This window comes from Mus musculus, chromosome 8, assembly GCF_000001635.26.
Source record: "Mus musculus strain C57BL/6J chromosome 8, GRCm38.p6 C57BL/6J".
NCBI lineage: Eukaryota > Metazoa > Chordata > Mammalia > Rodentia > Muridae > Mus > Mus musculus.
Window position 1 is genome coordinate 105,722,691 of NC_000074.6, and position 22,557 is coordinate 105,745,247.

General features: G+C 44.5%; 1 protein-coding gene across 9 annotated transcripts in view; it reads right to left on the reverse strand.

Annotated features, from left to right (window-relative positions):
- Gfod2 (glucose-fructose oxidoreductase domain containing 2) overlaps positions 1–22,557 on the reverse strand; it is a 44,623-nt gene that overhangs the window by 8,647 nt on the left and 13,419 nt on the right. The window contains exons 2-4 of one of the 9 annotated variants that reach the window (NM_001368388.1): positions 5,298–5,641; positions 4,161–4,470; positions 159–354 (exon numbers count right to left, since the gene is read on the reverse strand). In NM_001368388.1, the coding sequence (NP_001355317.1) occupies positions 159–204 (46 nt within the window). In that variant the 5' untranslated portion in view covers positions 205–354; positions 4,161–4,470; positions 5,298–5,641. Of the gene's footprint in view, positions 1–158; positions 355–4,160; positions 4,471–5,297; positions 5,642–6,666; positions 14,222–19,063; positions 19,130–22,557 lie in introns of those variants that run through there. The other 8 variants (XM_011248499.3, XM_006531348.4, NM_001368385.1 and 5 more) reach the window with 8 other exon arrangements.

Genomic DNA, 22,557 nt, shown 5'->3' on the forward strand with positions numbered 1-22,557 from the left:
AGAACATATCCTCTCTCCCCTTCATCTTTTTATAAACACATCGGCTACAGTTTCCAGGCAGAGTTTCTGTGTTTACTATTTTGAAATGCTTTTCCTTCTTTTGGGGGGAGCATGGGCTTGAGGTAAGATCTTACTCTGACGGCTACCTTCAAACTTACCTCCCAAGCACCCTGACCCTTGAGCCGTCCACAGAACACTTATCATCAACACATAATGGAGCCTCAGGATGCTGACCCTTTCTGCTACAGCAAGGAGCACCCGTAGAATATGGCGTCACTGCGTCCAGTGATGTCAGGCCAGGATCCCCTTCCACTTCCTGCTCTTCTCCAGACAACTGAAGCTTCACAACAGGTGCTGGCAGGATAACAAGACAATAGCTCGCTAGCTCACTGTCGCATGGCAGGGCACGGAACAGCATGCCCAGGGCAGGGGCCAGGCTTTTGCACAAGGGCCCTGCAGGAGGGAAAGGGGTCCCCAGCTGCTATTACCCCTGTCTCTGGAGTCTTTCCAATGCTCTCCCACCACGGCCGGCTAACAAAATGTTTTTATTCACTACTATTGTATGTGTTTGGCCATGTATGTGTATGCGTGAGTGTATGTGTCTATATAGTGTGTGTGGTACGTTTGCCTTGGTGTACGTGCAGAGGCCAGAGGACAACTCTGTGGAGTTGGTTCTCTCCTCTCATCTTTATGTGGGCTCAGGTGATTGGACTAGGTTACCAAGCTTGCATGGCAAGAGCCGTTACCCACGGAGCTGTGTCAATAACTCCCGCTTTCCTTTTTTAATTGAAAAGGTTTTATGGAGCTGGAGCAATGGCTGGCTTAGTGGTTAGAGCACTCGCTTCTCTTGCAGAGGACCTGGGTTCAGTTCCCAGCACCTACCACCTACGTGGAGTTCACAAACATCTGCAATGCTAGTTCCAGAGGATTCAGCCCTTCTTCTGGCGTCCTCGGATTCCCGGCAATCATGTGGTATTCATACGTAATACTCAGGAAATAAAAGTACAGTTTTGTTTTATTTTTCTGAGACAAGATGATCTTTCTGCACAGTCCTGGCTGTCCTGAAACTCACTATGTAGACCAGGCTAGCTTCAAACTCACAGACAGCCTGTTTCTGCCTCCTGAGCACTAGGATTAAAGGTGTGCACCACCATGCCTGGCTTGACTACTTGAAACTTTTGAAAACCAGCAGAGCTGGCGCTCACTCCAGTCACATGTCCATATCAGCTCTCTGTCCACCAGCAAAATGGACCACATGGGTAGAAACTGTAAATGTCTTATTTACCCAGGATGTCAGGTCCTGGGCCAAGCATTGGGGAAACAGAGTATCCGTTATGGGCTTAGCTTGAAGACTCACGCTACAGGGGTTCAAATGACCAAATAAGAAAATGCAGACTGCACAGCAGGAATGTGGCCTGACCTGAGTCCAGGGAGGCTGGCTGGCTGGCTGGCTTTCTTTCTTTCTTCTCTCTCTTTCTTTTTCTTTCTTTCTTTCTTTCTTTCTTTCTTTTTTTTTTTTTTGTATATGATTTGGATTTTTATTCAAGTAAGAAAGTGTAGGTTAAACATTTCATCTAAGTCATTTCTCCCCCCCCCCAACCCCCCCAGGGAGTCTTTCTAAGGAACTGAAGTTCTTGAGATTAAATTATCTGGGTCAGTCTACTTGGGAAAGCAATCTTTTATTATCATAATAGCCCATGAGAAAAGAATCAGTAAACTTAATGTGTGTGTATAAAATATATATAGACATGCATATTTAATTTTAATTAATTTTATAACCTTTATTATTTAACAACAAAAAAATCTTTTAAATAAAACAAGCACATCAAAGTTAACCAGAGCTAGTCTGTATCTATAGCTCAGTGAATTTCTATAAAATTAATGTAGCCATTCTGAACTTCAGGCTGGGTGCTACAGTTTCACTATGGAATGTATCTTACGCACTTGTCCATCACCAGTCATGAAGCATCCCTGGCAGACCTAGACCTAGAAGAACAATTACCTTCTTACCCTCTTATAACTCATACTGGGGAGCGGGCTCGCTGGGGCCTGCGGGCGTGCTTGAGGACTTACTGGATTTGGAAACCGTGTAAAAACCGGGCGTGGTGGCGTGTACAAATAACCTCAATGCTTAGGGCCGGGGAAACAGAGGCAGACAGACAGAGCCCTCGGGTTTACTGGCTGGCCAATCCAACTGAAACGGTCAATTCTAGGTTCAGTGTCTCAAAAAAAAAAAAAAAGTCGATAGGGCTGGAGAGCTGATTCAGTGTTTAAGGATGCCTACCGTTCTTGTAGAAGACCCAAGTTCGAGTCCCAGCATCCACACTGGGCAGCTCATTGTGGGTTATGTGGGGCTCCTTGGGCACCTGCCTGCACTCACATGTACCCCTCTACACAAAATTAGAAATAAAATTACCCAATATCAACCTCTAGCCTTCATATGTATCATGAAAGTTACATACATTCCTACACAGAATATGTACAAACGCATACTACAAACATAAGATCAAGAAAATACTCTAACAAAAAGGAAAAGCAATTTTGCCTACATCCCAAGACCTAAGTTATGAAGTTATTGTATCTTAAATTCCTGGGCCTCAGCTCCATTTCTGTCTTTTGTTTGGGGCACTGGGGACGGACCTCAAAGCCTCATGCACACTAACTCTATCTACCCCTGAGTTATACCTCTATGCTCTAAGGGGCCTCAGATTCAAAGGAAAACTTTGAGGAGTCAGTTGAATTCCACCATGTGAGTTCAAGCCATCAAACTCAGCTCTTAGCTTTGGCAGCAAGCACCTTTACCCACCAAGCCATCTCATTGCGCTCTCTCTCTCTCTCTCTCTCTCTCTCTCTCTCTCTCTCTCTGGTTTTTTCGAGACAGGGTTTCTCTGTGTAGCCCTGGCTATCCTGGAACTCACTCTGTAGACCAGGCTGGCCTTGAACTCAGAAATCTGCCTGCCTCTGCCTCCCAAGTGCTGGGATTAAAGGCATGCGCCACCACCGCCCGGCTTCTCTTCTCTTTTCTTTTTCCTTTTCTTTCCTAAACACAAATTTTCACATGTTCTAGGCTGTCCTTGAACTCGTAACGGAGCCAAAAATGATTCCTGCCCTACTGCCTAAAAGCTAGGACTAAGTGTTGAGGTTTTGTCTTTTACTGTTTATTTTAATGCTAAGTGCAGCCCCTTAGAGTCGGCTCGTAGCCCCTGTGACCCTGCCCCAAATTATTTCTGATTGGTGAGTAAAGATGCCAACAGCCAATAGCTGGGCAGAAGAGACATAGGTGGGGTTTAGTTTCCTAAACTTGGGGGTGGGGGAGGGGGAGGAGGAGGAGGAGGAGAATGATAGAAGGAAGGAGCAACCGCCATGGGTTTGCTGAACCATAAAAACATGGCCCTGAGGGCTGGCCAACTAGAGTTAAGAGCAGCTCAGATGAAACATATTAAGTAGTAAGTAAGAACTCTGGGGTATCGATAGGAAAGTAGATTCTAATATCACAGAGGCTAGGCAGCTGCCCAGCTCTTATGCTGATTAAAGCTTATTGTAAATATAAAGGCTGTGTGTGTTTTTTTTTTAATCCAGGAACTTAATAAACCAAAGGCAGGGTAGAAACCCTGGGCCAGGATTTAAAGTTCCTACAACATATACCACCATCCGAGTGGGTTAAGTCTTTCGTAGTTCTTGAGACTGAATCCTGGTTTTCATAAATGCAGGCAAACACTCTACCAACTGAACTATACCCCAGCCCTTCAGTTTCTTTCATTGACAACAAAGACAGTTGGGTCTGTGACCCTTCATCCACAGTTTGCAGCAAACCACCCAGGAAGTTTGCCCAGAGAGAATGGCACCCACCCCAGAGAGGCAGGAAATCTGAGGTGCTTGAGAAATTACTTCTATCCCAGGTGACATTGCTTCTTTGGTGGTGCTGTGCAGGGAACCTTGCAGGGCAGGGTGGAGTGTGGGATATGGTGTGTGGGGTGGGGTGTACCACACCACACAAGTTCTGTGAGAACACACAGCGGGTGCTGGACTGGACACTGCACGGGGCACCAGCAAGCCTCACTGTTCTTTTACTTCAAGTCTCAAAGGCTAGAGGCTACGGTTCTAACAGACATGGGAAGGAGGAATGGTGAAAACCTGGACCTGTGTCACATGTCACATACCTGCAAGTCTGTGTCAGCGCTGTGTGCCTCACACTGCTGTCTTCACCAAACCCCGTGTCTGTCATAGGCTCACCACATTATATTCCAGCCCACGAGACATGCTGAGGTAGATGGAAGCTTCAGGGAACTGTGAAAATTTCTCTTGTGCTCCAGGTCTAAAGGAGCTGAGCTGAAGTTAGACTGTTCCAACAGCTACCGCCTAAGTGACTGTCTTGTCTTCCTCCAATTCTAAAAGGACTGCAGTTACAGCGCTTAGATCCTTAATTAAGAACAACAGTAACACAAAGAAAAATAGCAAGAGAGACAGATCCTGTAACAGAAGAAGAGAAGAGAAGAGAAGAGAAGAGAAGAGAAGAGAAGAGAAGAGACGAGATGAGACGAGACACCAGGATCAGTGGCACACACATAATCCCAGCACTCAGAAGGGTGAGGCAGGAGTGTGAGTTGGGGGATAGCCGGAGCTACATAGTAAACTCTTATTTCAAGATCTATATGATGAAAAGAAGAACCTGCCTATAGTTCACAGGCAAGAGGAACTCACTAGGAACCTGAAGAACAGCTCACCAGGTCACACCCAGTCAGGTTCCCAGGAGAGTGGACATGTGAGCAGGCTATTCTGTGGTGTGTGTCAGGAAAGCCAGGCCTGACAGAGCACCTTCCTGCTGTCTGGCAATACCAGATTGCAGTTTGCCAGGAAGGGTGGTGCTCATTACAGCCAAGGGCTGACAAAGCACAGGAAGCGGGAGCCTTCTAGACAACCTCCTCTCCTTCCTGTGGTGCTGCTTGCTACAGCGGGACAGAACAAACACATCCATCACATCTGAGGGTCCGGGGGTCCGGGGAAGTGCTGACCTCCCCACAGCAGGCTGGACAGTGAAGGAGGGCAGCCGTCTCTAGCTCCTTGATGGGCTGAGCTTCTGCCCCGAGGGTTAGTGGTGAATAGGGAGCAGAGAGGGTTAGAGCTTTTAGAATCTCCAGCATGTCCTTCCCCACCTCTGCCCCAGCGATATCCCAGAGCACCACTACCCGCAGGTGCAGACAAAGAAGGAATGGCCAGGCCTAGGAGAGGGCCGGGCACTGTGGAGGACTGCCCAGAGGAGGAAACACAGTCTGCCGCTGTAGCCTGAAGATGCATACCTAGAGCCTTCACGGATATCTGCCGGGTGAGCGGAGGTGGGATGTTGATGCAGACCAGGTCTACGTCTTGATGCAGCAAGACGTCGTCTGTGCGGCTGGTGTAGAAGGTGATGTTCATCTCCTCGGCCAGCTGCTTTGCCTCTTCCTCAGTCTTCCCCCACAGGGCCTCCACGGTGAAGCCCTCTGCCCTCAGCAGCGGGACCAGGACCCGGGCTGAGCTGCCAGTCCCGAACACACCGACTCCTGGGAGCAGCTTCATCCTGGCCTCTGCTCAAGCACTCATGTCCTTACAAGGGTCCCCGGGATGCAGCTGACCGTCCCGTCATCCTGATCAAACATGGCTCCTAAAACAGAAATGAACTGGTCAGCGGCAGAGATTACACTCAGAGGAGCCTAGATTCTAAGGCAATTTGGAAGCAACAAGCTCTCTGTCCCCGAAACACAAAGTATTTTTCCAAAATAAAAAGCTGAAGAATCTTGTTCCTGGCACACTGGATACCACCGTCACCTACTGGACACAGAGAAAACAAGTAAACTATGAAAAGTAGGGTCAAGTCCTTATTCTACCTAACCCTGGTCAAGTGATTTAGCCTTCAAGGCTTCAACTACAAAATAAAGATCTTTAGACTTCCTTCTAAAAAGCATTGTGTGTGTGTGTGTGTGTGTGTGTGTGTGTGTGTTTGTGTGTATACCTGAGTATATAGGGTTTGAGACTCCAAATCAAAAACACAAAAAGAAATGGTTCTCTTTTCCTTTTTTTGCAAACAGATGTTCACCCTGGAGCACTTGGAAGTCCAAAGAAGGAGTATTGTATGCGTAAGGCCAGCCTGGTCGATGAGCAAGAGTCTGTCTCAAAAAAAAAAAGCTGAAAAAATATTAAAAAAAAAACCAAAACAGAGGGGGCTGGAGAGATAGCTCAGTGGTTAAAAGCACTGACTGATCTTCCAGAGGTCCTGAGTTCAACTCCCAGCAACCACATGGTGGCTCACAACCATCTGTAATGGGATCTGTTGCCGTCTTCTAGTGGGTGTCTGAAGACAGCTACAGTGTAGTCATATAAATAAAAAATAAATAAATCTTTAAAAAAAAATAGAAAAATGAAGCCAAGCATGGTGATGACATCTGTAATAGCACTCAGGAGGCAGAGGCAAGTGGATCTCTGTGAGGTCAAGTCCAGCCTGGTGTACGGACTGAGTTCCAGGACAGCCAGGGCTATGTAAAAACCCTGTCTCAAACAAAACAAAACAAAACAAAACAAAACAAAACAAACACAAAGACTGAAAACCGGGGTAGCTAATAAAAGTGATCTGTTAGATAAATAACCCTGGAGCCACTAAAACCGTGAGGTACGGAGACCTCAACCACCTACCTGAAAGCCATTCACCACACACTGATCAGAAGGGAAATGCCAGGTCACAGGGCAGCCCTGCAGCGTCCCGTACCCCTGGACAGTACGCCCATGTCTCTGTGAACCACTGACGCGAGCACTGCATAGGCAGCTGGCCATTCCAGAGTCTTCCGTATCTTCTGTTTTGTTTCTTTATGTGTGTCATTAGGATATTTATTTATTTACTTATTTGTAGACAGGGTCTTGTGTATCCTAGTGTGGCCCCAACCTATGAACCATGCCTTGTTTTAGGTGCTAGGGACTGAATCCAGGGCTTCATAAATGCCAGACAAAGCTTTCTACCAAATAAAGCACATTCTCTGCCTTGTTTTGGTCTCTGTGTGTACCTTACTGTGTACGCGCGCGCGCGCGCATACACACACACACACAATTAAATACCAGCAGGGTAAAACAACAGCATGGGTTAGATTTTTTAATAAGCTGTTTTACTTCCACTGACTCAAGGGTAGCTTCACACCCATGAAGAGGCCTCTGAGGGAGCCGAATGGCACGACGCTAGGCAAGCTGGAGGAGTAGGTGCTTCCGCACAAGCAGGAACTGCTGGTTTTCCTGGTTGACTTTTCACCCCTAAAGTTCATACTCTTTGTCCTAAAATTTCTGCAGCATACCTTTCCCATGCCCCTGAAGATCTAAATACATCTAGCCTCACCAAGCTCCCATGAATCCCAATCACCATATGCTTGCTGGTCAGGACTGCAGAGTACAAGCTCAGAGTGACAGGGAAGGTAGTACAGATGGGTTCAAATCCTGGCTCTGTCACCAGTTGGGTGGCCTTCAGTAAGTCAGTCAGTTTCTTTCTACCCCACCCCCTTATCTTTGCATCCCCTCCGTTTTTTTGTTTGTTTGTTTGTTTGTTTTGTTTTGTTTTTTTTTTTTGTTTCTGGAGACAATGTTCCATACTATAGTCTAGAACTCACTGTGTAAATCAGGCTGACATCAAACTCACAACAATGTGTCTATCTCAGCTTTCCTAGAGCTGCTGTCATAGGTGTATGCCCTGAAGTGTAGCAACAGCGTTCATCCCTTTTTAAATTTTTGTTTTGTTTTGGTTTGGTTTTTTGGTTTTTTGAGACAGGGTTTCTCTGTGTGGCCCTGGCTATCCTATAACTCACTTTGTAGACCAGGCTGGCCTCAAACTCAGAAATCTGCCTGCCTCTGCCTCCTGAGTGCTGGGATTAAAGGCATGCGCCACTGCCCGGCCCCTTTTTTAATTTAATTTTTATTTTATGTACATTGGTGCTTTGTGTTTTGCCTGCACGCATGTCTGTGTGGATGCTGGGAATTGAAACCGGTTCCTTTGGAAGAGCAGCTGTGCTCTTAACTGCTGAGCCATCTCTCCAGCCCCTGTGCTCATCTTTATCTATGTTTGACCTAACATCACTGTAAAAGCTCTGTGTGTGTGTGTGTGTGTGTGTGTATGTGTGACAGACAGACAGACAGAGAGAGAGAGAGAGAGAGAGAGAGGAGCAAAGTACAATGATATATATGTTTGAAAATGCTATGCTATCCTATTATTTTGTATGCTAAAAAGGGAGAAAAAGATTGTTGTCAGGCATGAATAGAGATTAGTTTTTTTTTCCCCAACTACCTGGAAAATATGTTGAGATGCGCTATTTTCTGTTTGCTGGTTTTCTAAGGGGAGACGGGCTTCCTTTGGCTTACAGTTCTAGGGTCAGCCCATCATGGCTTCAGACAACAGCTGCAGGAGGGAGCTTCTTCCATGGAGGCCACAGATGAGAAGCAGAGAGCAATAAAATCTTTGTTTTTTGAGACAGGGTTTTCCTGTGTGGCTCAGGCTGTCCTGGAACTTGGTCTCGAACTCAGAGATCTGCCTGCTTCTGTCTCCTAAGTGATGGGATCAAAGGCATATGCCACCATTGCCCAGCAAAACCTTTTTTTTTTCCTTTCGACAGGATCATGTATTTCGGGCTAGCCTCTAACTCACCGTGCAGCTGAAGATACCGTGAACTCCTAACTCTGCAACTTGTACCTACCAAATGCACTACCACAACCAGCTCAAAGTTGTATGTTGTTTTGAGTTTAAAATGTTTATTATTAAGTGTGTCTGAAGGTAGACATGTACCTATCAAGGCATACATGTAGAGTTCAGAAAGTAATTTCTGGGAGTCAGTTCTCTCCACCATGGAGTCTGAGAAGCAAACTTAGGCCGGACATCAGCCTAGTGCAACAGCAGGTGCCTATGCCCACGGAGCCATCTCACTAGCCCAAAGTTCCATTTTCAAATAACCAAAGGAACTACTGATATCTAATATTCAGAAGCAGCCAAAGCAAGAAAACAGGTAAGTAAACAGTGGGGACTATGGAGATAGCTCAAAGGTAAGAATGCTTGCATTATAAACATGAAGACCTGAATTCAAATCCTCAACACCTATATAAAAAGCCAGCTATGGCTTTGTATGCCTGAAAGCCCAGCATTTGGGATGCAGAGACAGGTGGTTCCCAAGAGCTTGCTGGCCAGACAGCCTAGTCAAAATGGTAGCTTCTGGTTGGGTGCAGATCCCAAGGGAATAAGATAAAGAGTAATTATGTGGCCACCTGGTGTATTTCTCTGGCCTCCATGCCCACATACACAGATGTGGGCACCTACACTCTTACATGTATGGGCCATACCCTCCTACACACAAATCAAACAAATGAACAGCTGTGTGGGAGCGCAAAGGTCTAACTCCCAAGCTAATATGCATGCAGTATTAGTCTGTCTTTAAGGCCATAAAATCTTCTCCAAAAAGTTGAGAAAACAGAAGCTCAGAGGGACTTTTCCAACATTCCATGGGTGGCTGTGAGCAACAGACCTACCACATGCGGTGGGAAAACTTCCCCGGGTCATTAGCTTTCCTGCAACCATCAAAGTTACTGTGTAACGTGTACACTCAGAGCAGCTCAACTCATCCTTAGTGATCAGCGTGAGCCAGTAAGTTCCTTCCCTTATCAGACTCACCTCTTGTCCCCGATCTACCACTTGGCCAACACAAATCTGTTGATGTATCACATCTTTGTGGGAAGTTTAACTGGTGGCTGTGGGGTGATAAGTCTGAAAGGTAGGCAGGAGCCAGCATGGGTGGCATCAAATGGTAGTCTAAGGACTAGGCTCAGTTCTCCTGGTCTGCCCTTGCTGCCCCAGGCTTCTGAAGGCCAATCTCTAAGGAGTGAGCCTCCAGGGCTTCAGGCTTCTGTGTGAGTCACTAGAGGAGTCTGAGAGCAGGGAGGCCGAGGCACTTGTCCTCTGATCTCTCTTTTCTTTTCTTTTCTTTCTTTCTTTCTTTCTTTCTCTCTCTCTCTCTCTCTCTCTCTCTCTCTCTCTCTCTCTTTAAATAATGTGGTATTCTCTATTTAGTTACATTTTCTTTATTTAAAGATTTATTTATTATTGTAAGTACACCGTAGCTGTCTTCAGACACATCAGAAGAGGGCATCAGATCTCATTACAGATGGTTGTGAGCCACCATGTGGTTGCTGGGATTTGAACTAAGGACCTTCAGAAGAGCAGTCAGTGCTCTTAACCTCTGAGCATCTCTCTAGCCCCTGATCTCTCTTTTCAAAGATGTGGTTCTAGTAGGATTTATGTTCTATGACTAAGGTCCACATCTCGACTAAGTCTCCTATGGGGACTCTACTGAGGATCCTGTTCCCTGCCCATGGCTTTTGCTGGGTTCTAGTCACACCCACTTTCCCTCCATTGCACCCGGGACAGGAGCATGACCAGGTCCTTGACAGTCTCTTGGAGCTCTACCTTCCTTTATAGGGCCACTTGGCTGTTCATGGAATTACAATCCCCTCATTCAATGTTTCTTATTAACTTCTGAGTATAGAGGTTGTTTCCTGTAAGCAGCTATGTTTCACTGACTTCCTTTTTAAAGGTGGCACCAAGAAGACAGACTAGGAGACACCTGAATGAAAGAAAGAAACAGTTATAAAACCATTAGACAAGGAAAGGCTGGGGAGCTGGCTAAGTCAGCAAAGCGCTTGCCACAAAAGCCTAAGGACTCTGGTTGGATCCCTAGTATCCCACAAAAGCTGGGGCTTTTCATAAGTGGTGGCACATACCCATCAGTCAAGAAAGAACAACCCCTGGAGCTTCCTGGACAGCCAGGCTAGCTGAATCCGAATGTTCTAGGTTCAGTGGAGGGGCTGGGGAGATGGCTCAGTGGTTAAAGTACTTGTTACATAAGCAGGAATTCAGATCTACAGAACCAATGTAAATGCCTGGTGGGCATGGCCATCTACCATTCTGGGCTTGAAGGTGGAGACCGGATCTCCAGAGTAAGCTGGGTAGCTAGACCAAACATATCAGTGAGCTCTGTGTTTGACTGAGAGACCTCACTCAAAGCATAAGATGGAGAGTGATGGTGGAAGACCTCCACTATCAACCACAAGCACATACATGTACCCACACACATCCATGTAGAAAAGAAAACAAAACAAAAGGTGGAGGGGTGTGCAAGATGGTTCGGCAGGTAAAGGCTCTTACCACTAAGCCTACAGACTTGAGTCTGATCCCTAGAGCTCACACAATAGAAGACAACCAATTCCCACACATTGACCTCAACCTCCACACTTGAGTCATGGCATGTGCATACTTACACATATGTGCATATGTCTTAGTTAGTACGACTATTGCTGTGTTGAAATGCCATAATCAAAGCCCCTTAGGAAGGACAAGGTTGATTTCATTCACAGTTCCATAGAACAGTTCATTATGGAAATGGCCATCTTACCAAAAGCATTCAACATAATTCCCATCAAAATCCTAATATAATGCTTTACAATCCATGAAAGAACAATAATCAACTTCATACAGAAAAAAACAAAACAAAACAAAAACCACCAAGACAGAGGGACGGGGGAGAGGATAGGGGGTTTTCTGAGGAGAAACCAGGAAAGGGGACAAAATTTGAAATGTAAATGAAGTAAATATCTAATTAAAAAAAAACAAAACCAGGAGGGCTAAAACAATCCTGTACAACAGAATAACTTCTGGAGGTATTACTATCCCTGATTTCAGGCTGTACTGCAGAACAATAGTAATAAAAACTGCATGATATTGGCATAAAAAAGAAACAAGTTAATCAATGGAACTGAATCATATACCCAAAAATAAACCCAGCCACCCATGACACTTGATTTTTGACAAGGAAGCCAAAATTATACAATAGAAAAAAGAGAGCATCTTCAGCAAATGGTACTGGTCTAACTGGCTGTTTACATGTAGAAGAGTGCAAATAGATCTGTATCCATCACCCTGCATAAAATTCATATCCAAGTAGATTAAAGACCTCAGCATAAAACCAGATACACTAAACCTGATAGAAGAGAAAGTGGAAACTCTCCATTTCTCTACAGAGGAAACTCTAGTGGCTAAGACGCACTTGAAGAAATGTTCAACATCATTAGCCTTCAGAGAAATGCAAATCAAAATGACTCTGAGATTCCATCTTATACCTGTCAGAATGGCTAAGATCAAAAGCTCAAGAGACAGCTCGGGCTGGCGAGGATGTGGACAAGGAGAACACTCTTCCATTGCTGGTGGGAGTGCAAGTTTGTACAGCCACTTTGGAAATCAATTTGGTGGTTTCTCAGACAATTGGGAATAGATCCACCTCAAGACCCAGCTATCCCACTCCTGGGCATCTACCCAAAGGATGCTCCACCATAGCACAGGGACACTGGTTCAGCTATGCTCATAGCAGCTTCATTCCTAATAGTCGGAAACTGGAAACAACCTAGGTGACCCTCAGCCGAAGATGGATAAAGAACACCCGAGATACAATGTGCAAAACACAAGAAAATCAAGAAGAGGGAAGACCAATGGGTGGATACTTCATTCCTCCTTAGAATAGGGAAGAAAATACCCATGAAAAGAGTTACAGAAACAAAGTTTGTCTCTAAGACGAAAGGATGGACTATCCAGAATACCCCACCCGGGGATCCATCCCATAGTCAGCCACCAAACCCAGACACTATTGCATATGCCAGAAAGATTTTGCTGAAGGGACCCTGGTATAGCTGTCGTATGAGGCTATGTGCCTGGCAAATACAGAAGTGGATGCTCACGGTCATCTATATAATGGAACACAAGGCCCCCAATGGAGAAGCTAGAGAAAGCATCCAAGTAGCTGAAGGAGTCTGCAACCCTATAGATGGAACAACAATATGAACTAACCAGTACCCCCAGAGCTCGTATCTCTAGCTGCATATGTAGGAGAAGATGGCCTAGTCGGTCATCAATGGGAAGAGAGGCCTCTTGATATTGCAAACTTTATATGTCCCAGTACAGGGAAATGCCAGGGACAAGAAGTGGGATTGGGTGGGTAGGGGAGCAGGGTGGAGGGAGGGTATAGGGAACTTTCGGGGTAGCATTTGAAATGTATATAAAGAAAATATCTAATAAAAAAATTGATATTGCTAGGTGAAAAAGAAAAGAAAAGAAAATGTGATAATCTACACAATGGACTATTACTCAGCTTTTGAAAAACAATGACATCATGAAATTTGCTGGCAAATGGATGGAACTAGAAACTGAGTTATCCTGCGTGAGGTAACCCCAGACCCAGAAAGACAAACATGGTATGTACTCACTTATAAATGCATATTAGCAGTAAAGGATAACCATGCTAAAATCAACAGACCTAAAGAAGCTAAGTAACAGGAGGGTTCAACGAGCGATGCATGAATCTCAGAGAAGGGGAAATAGAATAGACACTGCGGGTGGACTGAGGGGGGGGGAGGAGTTGGGTAGGGAGGGAGTAGAGACAGGAACAGGATGGATCAGGTTGGGGGAGGATGGAGGGAAAGAGTATTAGGAGAAACAGGAATGGGAGGGGACATCTCTGGGACAAGCTAGAAACCTAGGGCAATGGAAGCTTGCAGGACTATGAGGGTGATCCTAGCTAAGACTCCTACAAATGACAGACATGGAGCCTGAACCAACTGTCTCCGTAACCAGTCAAGACTTCCAATGGAAGGTTCAGGACACCAACCCAGACACAAAACCTTCAACCTACAGTTTGCTCTGCCTACAAGATGTGCAAGGGTAAAGATGGAGCAGAAATTGAAGGAAGGGTCAACCAAGGACTGGACCAGCTTGAGACACATGCCATGAGAGGAAGCCCCTCCCTGACCCTGCTAATGATATTCTGCTATACTAGCTAGCAGTCAGGAGCCTAGCATAACCATCATCAGAGAGGCTTCACCCAGCAACTGATGGGAACAGAAGCAGTGACCCACAGCCAAATACTAGGCAGAGCTTGGGGAATCCTGTGGAAGAGGAGGAGGGAGGATTGAAGGAGTCAAAGGGGCCAAGGACACCACAGGAAAACCTACAGAATTCACTAACCTATAGCCATAGGGGCTCACAGAGGCTCAACTGCCAACCAGAGAACATGACTAGGACTGACCTAGGCCCTCTGCACACATGTAACCACTGTGTAACCTGATCTTCATGTGCGACTCCTAAGGTGGGGACAGGAGTCTGACTCTGTTGCCTGCCTTTGGGACCTTTCCCCTAACCACAGCCCAATCTTTTTCTTTTCTTTCTTCTTTCCTTTTCCTCTTCCCTTTACTTTCCTCTTCCCTTCCCTTTCCCTCTTCCTTCCTTCCTTCCTTCCTTCCTTCCTTCCTTCCTTCCTTCCTTCCTTCCTTCCTTCCTTCCTTTCTTTCTTTCTTTCTTTCTTTCTTTCTTTCTTTCTTTCTTTCTTTCTTTCTTTCTTTCTTTCTGAGACAGGGTTCCTCTGTGTAGCCCTGGCTGTCCTTGAACTCAGAAATCCACCTGCCTCTGCCTCCCAAGTGCTGGAATTAAAGGTGTGCTCCACCACTGCACGGCTAGAGGCAATTTCTTAATTAAGGTTCCCTCTTCTCAGATGATTTTAGCTTGTATCAACCTGACAAAAAAACTATTTTGTAGCCGGGCGTGGTGGCGCACGCCTTTGATCCCAGCACTTGGAAGACAGAGGCAGGCGGATTTCTGAGTTTGAGGCCAGCCTGGTCTACAAAGTGAGTTCCAGGACAGTCAGGGCTATACAGAGAAACCCTGTCTTGAAAAGCAAAGCAAAACAAAACAAAAGACTATTTTGTACACGTGCACATACACATACAATTAAATATTTAAACTATATATTTATATATTAAACACACATATATGTTTAATATTTATTATATATAAATATATTAAATTAACATATTAAGTTATATATATGTGTGTGTGTATATCTATATCTATATATATAGATAGATATATAGATAGATAGATAGATATGGCAGTGGTAGCCCATGCCTTTATTCCTTGTCTCAAAAAAAAAAAGCTTAAAAAATATATATGTATGAAATAAAGTAGAGGGACTGAAGAGATGGCTTAACAGTTACTAACACTGCTTGCTCTCCAGTGAACCCAGGTTCAATTCTTTGCAATTCTCTGCAATTCATGGCAGCTCACAACTATCTATAGATACAGTCCCAGGGTATCCAATGTCTTCAGCAGGCATTATACACACATGGTACACAGGCATACATTCAGGCAAACACCCATACACACATAATAATTTGGGGGAGGGGAATTCAAGACAGGGTTTCTCCATGTTGCCTTGAATGTCCTGGATCTCGCTCTGTAGACCAGGCTGGCCTTAAACTCACATAGATCCAACTGCCTCTGCCTCCCAAGTACTGGGATTAAAGGCGTGTGCCATCACCACTCGGCTAAATAAATTCTTTTAAAGGTGGAAAACAAGGAAGATGTTAAACATTGACTTTGGCCTCCACACAATGCCAGTTCACAGACTAGGATGGGTGACAGCAGGAATACAGTGGCTGGAACAGACAAATACCAAGGGGAGCTAACACAGGCAGAGAGCATCCAAATCAACATGGAGCTGCGGACCAACACCCCTCATGAGCATGAAAACAATCTCTCAAAACATTACATTAGGAGTGGTGGCTCATACCTTTAATCCTAGCAGTTGGTAGGCTGAGGCAGGTGGATCTCTGTGAGTTCGAGGCTAGCCTGGAGCTCTTCTTATTATTGCTGGGAGAGTACCTGAACATGTAACAATTTCCTGACGTGCGATCAGACATTACCCATAGCCTCAAGAAACACCAGGTCATGACAGACAGGCGTATAAGCCAATCTGTTTTAAGATATGACATCTATACGGTGGCATATGTGGCGTATGCTCCTAGTCACAGTGCTCAAGTAGAGGCTTCAAGTGTTCCAGGAGGGTCATGTGTTCAAGGCCAGAGCAGCTACATATTAAATACAGCCTTGGGATATCAGAGATCCCCCACACACACACATACACATACAATATGCTAAGTAGGTGCTTGTATATAGCACAGGGAAAACACCACTAACTACAGGGCTAGGGGTGGCATGCAAATGGGAAGGCTTCCTGGAGGAAACGCTCTAACAGCCCAGAAGTAGTGAGAAAGTCAAGTGATAATAAAGTCCCCTATCACGTTCATGTCAAGGGCCCCCCTTTTTAAGATTTATTTATTTTATGTACAGTACACTGTTGCTCTCTTCAGACACACCAGAATAGGGGATCAGATCCCATTACAGATAGTTGTGAGCCACCATGTGGTTGCTGGGAATTGAACTCAGGACTTCAGCCCCGTCAAGGCCCCTCTTAAATGACAGTTCACTTCTGTCTCTTAGGCCATTTTAGTCAGAGTATTTTCCTTCTTTCTCTCCCTTTCTTTCCCTCCCCAGTTTGAGACAAGATTCTTTTTTTTTTTTTTTTTTTTTTTTAGGAATTCAGTGTTTATTCATATTTAATATTATTCTTCTAAATGAGACAAGATTCTAACTCATGGCAATTCAACTGCCTCGGCTTCTTGTAGGCTGGAATTACAGGCATGAGTTTGAACACTCTTCTTCTGATGGGCTCAGGAATCCTCCATCCCACTGAGCATCTATGACTGCCAGGTTACGGATGCTCAATCACCTCCAGGGTAGACGCTGAGTTAGCCGGGCTGTTTGAGAGCCAGTTGGATCTTAGCAGGATGACAGGACATTCAGATCCATTTCTCAGTCAACAGGTCGTAAAGCCAAAGAGAAAAAGAAGGATTTGGTAACTGGGCAGAGAACTGGGACCTGAGTCCTATCTTTGGCCCTGGCAAGAGACATGATATACTGGACTGCCTGGTCATTTACTGAATACCAATCCCAGTGCCAGAAGCCCCAGGTAACTCCATCTTTGGCTGCCAAGGATAGCTACGAAAGCAGATCAGCACAAAAAAAAATCACAAATATTCTTAAAGTACTGAGGGTTTTTGTTTGTTTTGCCTTTTAGGTTTTTGGTTTGTAACTCAACTGCACAGTTCCCAAGCGTGAACTTTGTACATGATTAATTGTACTGCAATATCAAAGGGTTGGGCTCGCCTGCAGGAGACCTTTCAAGATTGCTACCCAGAAGAAGGCTCCCTGATGAAGAACAAGGACATCCATCGTCCCCTCCAGCGTCAATCCAAGAGGGTTTCTCAATGACCCTCAGAAAAACTGTCTGCCCCTTGAAAACTTACCTACCTAAAGTACAGGGATAATAGCTTCTTTGCCCACTGTGACTCTCAGCCCTTAAGACTGTTTGGCTCTGCACTAATTTTTTTTTATTAGTCTGTAATAAAATACCTACATTTTATTAGTCTGTAATTTACACTATATCCTCTACTTCGTCTGCATTCTTACAATGGAGATCACAAGGACCAAGGAAGTTAAGAGAGTGCAGACAGATCTCAGTGGCAATACTACTTGGCCAGTAGCAATATGGTTTAAGCTTGAAAAACACTGTGTTTTAAGGTAGGTCTTACTACTCTAGATATCCAGGGTCACGAGAGAAGCACAAAGCCATCCTGTGGGATCAGGAGAGACATGACCAAATCATTCCCATTTCCTCAGCCGACACTAAGCCAACTGCCAGTTATAGGAGTGAGATTATGTTAGGCCGCTGGGTTCCACTTGAACTGACTTAGACCAGGAAGCATGAGAAATAAACATTTGGCTTAGGTTCTTGAATTCTGAGGCTGTTTGCTGTACAGTAAGACATTACCTAATATACATCTCTATGGACTGAACTCCTATAACCTTCATAGGGTCTGCCTCACCGTCCAGCCTATTCTGGTCTGTCCACCTGGTTGATCACTAGCCTAACTGAAGTGGAGGCCCCACAGCTACACCAAGCTCTGTTCCTGCTGCACATCACAGTTTCTATTAGACAGCTTGGATTTCTCATGTCCTTGTCAGTCTGAACTGACTGAACTGAGACTGAACTCAGAGCTTCACTTACAATAACTAAGTAGTCTACTAACCTACATTTATTTTAGTTTGTAGTCCTGGGGATCCAACTCATGGCCTTATACACGCCAGGCAAGAATTGTCCCAGTAAATTACACCCGTAGCCTTTTTTCCCCTTGATTTCTATAGATTTATTTTATGTGTATGAATGTTTTGCCTGCATGTATAAATGTGCACCAGGTGCATGCCTGGTATCCACAGAGGTCAGAAGAAAGGAGACGAATCCTCGAAACTGGAGTTACAGATGATTATGAGCTGCCATGTGGGTGCTGGGAATTGAACTCAGGTCCTCTGAGAGAACAGCCAGGGATCTTAACAGCTGAACTGTCTGTCTAGCCCTAGAACAGTGATGGGTTCAATCCTGCACAAAGTAAAAGAGACAGTCCCAAAGTGTGCACAGGACATGGAACACATGGAAATCTCATATATTTATGGTGGAGGTATAAAACAATACAACCACTTCAGAAACTGAAAGGCCTTTGTTTTTTGTTTGTCCTGTAGATCATGCTGGCCTTCAACTCGCAGAGATCTGCCTGCCTTTGCCTCCCTAGTGCTGGGTTAAAGGTGTGTGCCACCAGGCTGGAGAGATGGCTCAGCAGTTAAGAGCACCAATCCAACTTCTAGAGGTCCTGAGTTCAATTCCCAGCAATCACATGGTGGCTCACAACCATCTATAAAAGAGATCTGATGCTCTTTTCTGGTGTGCTTGAAGACAGCTACAGAGTACTCATATAAATGAAATAAATCTTTAAAAAAAGAAAAAAGAAGTGTGTGCCACCACATCCAGCTTAACTGACAATTTAAAAGAATAAATTTCTACATCTTAGTCCACTGATAGCATTTTTGTTTAAAGATATTTACCTAAGAAATGAAAACCTATAGCCATTAAGAACTGTATACAAATGTTCACAGCCAATCTAAACTGGAAACAAACTCAAACGTTTATCAATAGGAGAACAGGGAAACAAATGGTAGTGCTGTGACATAATGAAATACAGCAAAGCAGCAAAGTGACGATAAACTGATTAACCAGAAATACATACAGCAATACGCACACACCTTAGAAACATGCTGGCTGAAGGCCGGGCAGACACACTCGTCCTATTGAAGTAGATTTCCAGCTACCTGAAGAACACACAGACAAGCCTTTTTTTATATCTATAGATATAGATATCTCAAAACTCATCAAACTGAAAATTTGAGATCTGTGTGTTTAACTGTAAACTGTAAGTGAATTACTCCTTGATTTTCTTGGTTATGTAGCTCAGACTAGACTCAAACTCACAATGGTCCTCCTGCCTCAGCCTTCTGGGTGCTGGGATTACAGGTGTGGGCTGTACAGGTATAGGGTCCAGGAGGATGAAAACCGGCACCACATAAGGATTAAACAAGTGAGACACGGTGGTGGGGTACAGCAAGGGGACAGAGAGAGTCAAAGGTCAATCTGAGCTACAGGGTGAGCCTTCCTAAAAGGCCCTAAAAGAGAAGGAAGGGAAAGGACACTGATGGTATATATGGAATACATTTATAGATCTGTCATGAGAATGAGAAAGGCACCGCCTATGACTTGGGGTTGTACATGAGGAAAACTCTGATCTTGGCAGTCCAGGGAAGAAATAAGCACAGTAGTTCAATGCCATTAAAACACTAGACTCGAGCCAGCACAGTGGTGCACACCATTATCCCCCCACCTGCCCCACACTAAGGGCTAGAGGAAGGCAAATTTCTGTGAATTCCAGGCCAGCCTGGTCTACATAGTGAGACTGTCAAAATAAAATATAAAATAAAATAAAATAAAAAAGCTAGGTTGGGGGTTGAGGAGATTGCTCAGTGGTTAAAGCTCCTGACTTGCAATCTGAGGACCTGGACTAGAGTTCAGATCCCCAGAATCCACAAAGCTAGACTTCGTAGCACTACAATCCCACAACTCCTTACAGGAGGATAGGGGACAGAGACAGGAGAATCCTCAGAAGTTTGTGGCATTTGTCATAGTGAACAACAAGATATCCTGCTCTCAAGCAAGGTGGAAGACAAGAACCAACACTACAGGTTGGCCTTTGACCTCCACAGGCGACATGGGACTCACATACACAAATATGCATGCACACACACATGCACATATGTGTGGTTAGGCAGCCTAACCTAGTATGTGAGTTCCAGATCAGTGAGAGATCCTGTCTCAAAAAATAAGGCAAAAGGCACTGGAGAAACGACCCCTGTCCTACCTACACTACATCTAGTGTCTGGTATCTAGTTTAGGAGGAGGAGCCACTCTGGGGAGCACGTAGCTCACTGGTAGAACATGTACTCCTCCCCAAAAAGCTCCCCACTTCAAAGCAGCCCAAGCCTCCACACAATTGCATATGTTCAATATAAAATCGGTCTGAAATAGGTAAATCAAAAATAGCAAAATGTTCTGAACCTTGAGCTGCAATTATACACTACACAACACTACATATTCAGTCATCATGGATAAAAACCTAAACCTGCCTGATGTTTGTTCACAGACAGTGGGTCGGTTTTCATGTTCATCCTACTTCACCTGTCTGCAACATCTGATAGACTGTCCCACCCTCCTTGGCACAGTCTTCTTTTCTCAGCTCCTAGAACATAAATGTCTCCTGATTTCTCTGGCCACTCCTCAGACCCTTGCTAGTTCCTCCTGATAACCAACATAACTACCACAGCTCAGGCCCAGCCCATGTCTCTCTTCTGTTATACTCACTTGGTGATTCTACCAAGTCTCATGACTTTAAATACCATTCTATTCCCTAGTGACTCCTAAAGTTGTCTGCTGGATCCTTTCGCTCAAGGTCCAGACCAGTATAATCAACTACCTATCCGACATCTCCATTTGTGTGTTTAATATGCATCTGAAACTTCAAATGTCCAGAACAAAATACTGATGTTTCTATTCTCCCCATGGTGGCTTCATCACTTAAACTGGTAACACAAATGTGGCAACGGCTCGAGCCAAAACACTGGAGTTATCCTTGCTTCCTTCTTACACTTGATATCTGATCTATCAACACATCTCTGCCTTCTGACCTCATCCTGAAGCCAAGTGCTTTTCACTTTCTGTCACCATCGCCTTAGTTCAAGTGACCACTATTCCCTTCTACATTACTGCAATAGCTTAACTGGCTCTCAGCTTCCAATGAGTCTCCCCACACTGCACCCCCAATCTACTCACACAGCACTAAGAGTGACCTGATTAAAGTGTCATTCAGATCAAGTTACTTGGCCAAAGGCTTTCTCATGTGGAATAAGAACAAAATTCTTCCACTGACCTACAAAGCCCTACACGAACTGTCTGCACCCTCCTGCTGCCTACTTTATCTTCTGACCTTATCCACCAAGACAGGCATAATGGTTCACTGCTGTACAAATCTCAACGTGCCGTGTTTGCTCCTGTCTCACAACCATTATACTTGAGATGCACTCTATTAGATACATGTCTCCCTCGTCCTTTCAGAGCTCTCTCAAATATATTCTTTTTTCTATTACTTCTTTAGTACTAGGGACATTGGCCCTAAAGCCTCATATGTGACAGGCAAGTATTCTATCTACTAGCCATTTTCTAAGATTTTAAACACAGTCCCATAAGAACAGGTCTGTGGTTATACAGCTGCTGCTGCTGCTGTTTTACCCACCAATCTGCTAGAATTTACGCCCCCGAGAACAAGTAAGTTGGGGAGGGGGCGTTGAGAGGGTTTATTTTTTTCCCCAATGTTTTATCATGGATGCCTAATATACAATAAATGTTTAATATTTTCTGAAGGGCTGGAGAGATGGCTCAGTGGTTAAGAGCACTGACTGCTCTTCCAGAGGTCCTAAGTTCAATTCCCAGCAACTACATTGTGGCTCACAACCATCTGTAATAGGATCTGATGCCCTCTTCTGGTGTGTCAAAGACAGCTACAGTATACTCATATAGATAAAATAAATATTAAACACACACACACACACATTTTACATATAAATAAAATAAATCTTAAAAATTTTTTTCTGAAAAAAAAAGAAAAGAAAAACTTTCTTTCTTGTTCCTACATAATCAAGAAACTAAGATACATTTATTGAGCTAATAAAAACTGTATTCAGATGGGATGGAGAAATTGCTCACTGGTTAAAAGCTCTTGCAGAGGGCCTGGTTCAACTCTTAGCATCCTCATGGCAGTTTACAGCTACCTACCTGTAACTCCAGTTCCAGGGAATCTGACAATGCCTTCTTTTGACCTCCTAGGGCATCAGGCATGCACATGGTGGACATACATACATTCATGCAAAATATTTGCACACATAAAATGAATAAATGTAGTCAGCTGTGATGGTGCAGTACTCAGGAAACAAAGGCCAGAGGCTCTGTGTGAGTCCCAGAGGTTAGCCAGGGTTACGGAGACCCTGTTTCAAAACAAATCAATAACAAACAACCCAAGTGAAAAAAATAAATAAGTCTAAAACCAACATATATAGAAATGGACATGGTAACTCATTCTGGTAATCACAGCATCTGAGTAGCTGAGGCAGGAGGATTTTTGAGTACTAGGCCAACC